Source organism: Trypanosoma cruzi, genomic scaffold (assembly GCF_000209065.1).
Source record: "Trypanosoma cruzi strain CL Brener 1047053516273 genomic scaffold, whole genome shotgun sequence".
NCBI lineage: Eukaryota > Euglenozoa > Kinetoplastea > Trypanosomatida > Trypanosomatidae > Trypanosoma > Trypanosoma cruzi.
Genome location: NW_001849529.1, coordinates 1 through 4,900, shown reverse-complemented (window position 1 = coordinate 4,900; position 4,900 = coordinate 1). Strand labels below are relative to the sequence as shown.

Below are 4,900 nucleotides of genomic sequence, written 5' to 3'. Positions count from 1 at the left end.
GTAGGATTGGTTTCGTTTTGTTGGATGTACCACCACACACACACACACACACACACACACACACACACACACACACACACACACACACACGCCCCCCACCCCTCGATGTGTGCTGCTGTTGGGCCACAGCTCCCACAACAGCCAGAGGAAGAGGAAGAAAAGAAACAAACAAAGGCAGTGCAAGGGACGTACAGAGAGGAGGGAATGACAGTTCATGCCGTCTTACAGAGACGTGATTCTCGCATTGCACACGAAGAGATACAGGCAGGAAGAAAGAGAGAAAGAAAGACTGGAAGTCATGTACCTTTACTCCTCCACGACGTGTTCTTCACCCGATAAACCGCAGTAGGGCCAGTGCTGCTTGCTGAGCCGACACCTTGCACACACCAGCTGCTCCTTCCGTGTCGTTCGGCCTTTCCCGTTCTTTTTCGCCGCTTCGTTTGAACGCGACTGTCGCCATGCCGGGGATGACTGGACCGCCAGATCACGGCGGCGACAGAGCACCCGCACCACCGCGGCAGCATCTTCACAGCCCCGCAGCAGACGACGGCGCAGCGCCACCGTGACGGTGGTGTCGTTGTGTGAAGCTGTTTGAGTCCGCCGTGCTTTTGCCATCACACGTGTCCTTTTACGCGCCTCGCTGCAGCAAAAGAGAAAAAGAAAATAGAAAGGAGGAGAATACACACACGCACAAAAAAAAAACGTGGGAAAGAGAGAGGGACAAAAGTGCTAAAGAAGCAAAAGAAGGAAAATAAATAAATAAACAAAAAAATCGTGTGCTGCGTATCTCTGACCGCTATCTGCCTTCACACTGCCACCGTCAACTTACGGCAGGAAAGACACGAAACGATCATGACGGTGCCATTCCGTGGAGGAGCACAACGAAAGAAGGATGAGATGCAACCCACGATGAGGATGACATCAAAAAGAGAAAGAGAGAAACTACGTTCTCTCCCTCTCTCTGTGTTTGTTTGTGTGTGAAGTCAACTCTTAAAAACATCCCTTCCCTTCAAATGTTAAGATGCCTGAGCGTTTGGATAAACTTGCCACGGTGGAGACCGCTTTGCCTGTGCCGCACGGAGGTCCCAGCAGACACATCCCCATTCCTGCCTGAACACACACACAAATGCCCCCATCACCCTCCCCGCGCAACAAAATATAAAAAAAAAAAGGAGAAAAAAAGAAAAGAAAAGAAAAAGAAGCAAACAAACAGCCATGCAATTCACAGACGTAACGTACACACAAGCACACAAGCAAACGCACAGCTCAAATAATAAATAATAAATGATGGTCGTGCAGAAAGAGACCCTCTCCAAAGAAAAAGAAAGAAAGACATAACTGCGACAGAGAGACTATAGAGGAACGGAGCACTCACAGTTATAACACTCACACTCCGAATCGTAGTTTAGGGCATTTAAATCCACGCGCTCCAAAACAATAGCGCCGTCGGTACCACCGCCACGAAGTGACACATGTCCAAACTCTTGCCGTATGCATGTGGCATCAAATGGCACTCGTGAAGACGTCCTCGTCGCCTCTTCATGAGTGTCCCGTGGATTCTTCTCACCCCTCCACTTGGTGTTCAAAAGCGTCATGTGCAAAAGCCTACCTGTTGCTCTTCCACGAGGGTCGTTCGCGATAAGCTCCGAAAAACATTCATAGACTAACTGCTGCAGCGTCTTGACCACCGCCGAGGATGCGGCATCCATGAGCCCCATGTACAACACATCTGCTTTTTTTTCGTTTCTTCCTCGGCCATGCATCACATGCAGACCACCAAGATGAATCTTCAATGAGCCACAATCGCCGTTATCAGTGTTGCTGTGCTGTGTCTCCTGCCACAGCTTTAATTTCTCCTCTAGCACCCGCATGCATGCTTTGGCCAGCGTGATTGCCTCTGGTGTTGGAAGCGACAGCATGAGCAACGTGATATGCATGCGAGGGGCGGTGGTGAAGATGTCTTCTGTAACCATCGCAGCAGGATCGACACAGCGGGTTTTCATTTCCTCTAACAGACGCGTCGCATTCAACCGCACAGCAGAAAGACTTCCAATCGGGAGCGATACAAAATGCGTGTACGAAGTTGTTCTATGCGGACTACTGCCGCCATGAACTGCCTCATCTGCTTGCCTCTCCACTGTGATACCTTCCCTCTTCCCTGCCTGTGTGTTGCCAAAAGTTACGGTGGCCTCCAGGCTCAAGTGCTGTCTGGTGGGCAAGGCGGCCGTAGTGCTCTGGGCGGCAATGCGATAACAACGACCATGTGGAAGCGACAGAAGACGCACCGTTGGGTCCTCCGAAAACCCGAGGCAAGCCTGGCTGCACGCAACCGCAGCACCACGACGCGGGTTGAATTCCACCACGCCCGGCTCCACCGCAAGACAAAATCCACACACGCGACGGGGATCGACGCTGTCACGCATGCAGATGGGGCACCGCCAACCATGCAGTCGTTCCTGACCAGCTCCAATCAACCCTCTTCGGCTTCCACCACAATCCCTCACTCTTACTCCATCCTTCCCTTTTCTCGCCATACCCCTTCCTTCAGCCGTAGCAACACCACCATCAGTCACCACGGGCCGCCCCTGCGTCATGCTATCATCCATCTCCACCCACTCCCGCCAAGGAAAAAAGACAACAGAAAAGTCAGGTATCCAAAGCTCCCAATGATATCTTCCACAAAAAAGTAAAGGACACAGCATCACCCAGCAATCAAAAACCAACAAAGAAAAAAACAACAAGTCCCAGAACAGAGAAAACTCAAATATCCCACACAAAAAAACACAAAAAAATACCGACACTATTAAAAACACGAATACTCAAACACATACACACACGGAAAGCAACATAGTCCGTCCCAAAGCACACGAGCCTGCGAAGACGAGCTCAGCAAATACTTCCGCGAGGCGTTCCTTCTTGCGTCTGACCGCCCGCCAGTCCACACTCCGCGCCGCGGTGTTACCCGTCTCGTAGCCGACGACCTCAAAAGACACAATTCCTGTTCCGCCGTCGACCGTCGGGCGGCCAGAGGGACGCCGGGGCGGTCGCGGCCGCAGGCATGCCGGCAGTGACGGCACCACAGCCCGCTGCCACACCGGCCAACGACCCGCTGCCGCCACAACTGCAGGTCAGCAGCCCGCTGGTCGTGCGCCCCACGCTGCTGGCATCCTTACTGCTTCGGTGGCCTTGTTCTACGGACAGTTACGTGCTGGGGGAAAGTGGAGAGGTGTGTGCGGGCAGCAGTCGCCACTGGCAGCAGAGCTCAGCAGCACAGAGAAAACGAAGCACCAACGCAACCAGCAAACAAAATCCGTCGACGGGTGTGGGTGTCAAAACAATCAAACAAATTCGTAAGAAGTAACATTTTTATTTGCCCACCACCGTCGCAGTGCCATGCGCAGAGTGTGTGCAGGCTGGACAGTGGCCAATTAATAAATTGCTGTACAACAAGAATGGGGCAACAGGGCACTGCCCCACAGAGAGCGAAAGGATTATATACCCAAATAAAAAAACAAAAACAAAAACAAAACAACAGCAGAAAATGTGTCTGGATAAGGACTTCTCTTCCATTCCTACGGAGTAAAAGTACAACAATGGAAGATCACAGCTTCTTTCAGCGTTTCAGAATTCTAATTCAGAGGAGGTCCGCTCAGCACCCACGAACAAAGAGGGATTCAAAAGATATGTGGCCATGCTCAATGGGCTCTCGCTGTGAACCCATGAATTGACGAGTCCTCAGGGTCCCGCAACAACCGGATTCCTCCCGCGTAAAGGGCAGTGGCGGATGGGTCGGTTGCGAGGGAAAAAAGGACCGCACCCCCCGCGGCCCGATGCATTAATAGTGGAAAACAGAAAACAAGTAGCACACACACAAAGGAAAAGAATTGTCAAACAAAATGCAATATTATCTCAGCCCCATCGGGTCGCAGAGACTTTACAAAAGCTTTTCTCAAGAAAAAACAACAACAACACAAAATCAGTCATGAATCATCACCTTACAGCGAAATGGACAAAAAAGAAGTAGTCACACCATCGTTCGATTTCTCCCGCCGACGTCCATGGCAGTTCAGTGCACGGGGGAGAGAAAAACACAGACAGTACAACATGTAGCTCTGGCCGTGCACTGCAACTGAACTGATGCCGGAAAATAATAAAACACACGTGAAAGGGAAAAAAACAAAAGACGAAAAAAGAAAAGACCAAACAAACAAAAAAGACAGAGGGGATGCCATTAGAGCATGATGAGGGTCATGCGGCCCCAAGTGCGACCCGGCGAAAAGCAGCTCGCATCGTCAACGGCATCCGGGTCGCGGACGGAGGGCGGGGGCGTGTGCGCCCTCACTTCAGCACGGGCTCTTGAGCACTCAATGACTCCCTGCTTCCCTCAACCTTACAGTCGCCGGGTGGCTCCTGTGGCCGGACGACACGACCATCCACGTCAATGTTGTCGCAGATACGTGCGGCCGGGATCAGCAGAAACACCAGCGGGATGCACACGAGCGGACAGAGGAGGTGCCCCACAATCAAGAGCCACTTGACGTTGCTGAAGTCGCAGCCGACAGCGGGATCCGTCTCGACGGGCCACTTAAATTCCATCAACAGCGAGCCGACGGTGTTCGAAACTGCCTGCCCAAAGTTCGCGAACCCTGCTAGCAACGCGTACACCATGCTCTCCGTCCCACGCGGACACAGCCGGGAAAGTAGGATTATGCCTGGCATGAAGTGCAGCATGTAACACACCTGGTAGACGACCTGGTCACCAAGCACATACACCACGTGATCGCTGACACGCGGACGGTTCCACCGCTCCACAATGATGAGGTCAAAGATGCTGGCCACAACCATCACAAGCGTGGTGAAGACAAATGTGATGCGGTAGCTCTTCTTCGAGAACACGTAC

At 52.1% G+C, this 4,900-nt stretch overlaps 3 protein-coding genes across 3 annotated transcripts, besides 6 other annotated features; all 3 read right to left on the bottom strand.

The window, feature by feature from the left end:
- Positions 1-4,900: a sequence feature (heterozygous, non-Esmeraldo-like haplotype).
- Positions 34-90: a microsatellite.
- Tc00.1047053506149.29 (hypothetical protein, conserved) lies at positions 307-615 on the bottom strand (the record flags this gene model as incomplete). Its single annotated transcript, XM_798830.1, has 1 exon — positions 307-615. One exon carries the CDS (start codon positions 613-615, stop codon positions 307-309), a length of 309 nt encoding a protein of 102 aa, XP_803923.1.
- Positions 648-772: a sequence feature (T-rich).
- Positions 1,161-1,197: a microsatellite.
- On the bottom strand, positions 1,353-2,702 carry Tc00.1047053506149.20 (hypothetical protein, conserved; the record flags this gene model as incomplete). The annotated part of the gene is made up of 1 exon (XM_798829.1): positions 1,353-2,702. One exon carries the CDS (start codon positions 2,700-2,702, stop codon positions 1,353-1,355), a length of 1,350 nt encoding a protein of 449 aa, XP_803922.1.
- Positions 3,508-3,529: a microsatellite.
- Positions 4,165-4,217: a sequence feature (T-rich).
- On the bottom strand, positions 4,339-4,900 carry Tc00.1047053506149.10 (folate/pteridine transporter, putative; the record flags this gene model as incomplete). The annotated part of the gene is made up of 1 exon (XM_798828.1): positions 4,339-4,900. A coding segment is annotated over one exon (562 nt), but the record flags the coding sequence as incomplete, so codon positions are not given.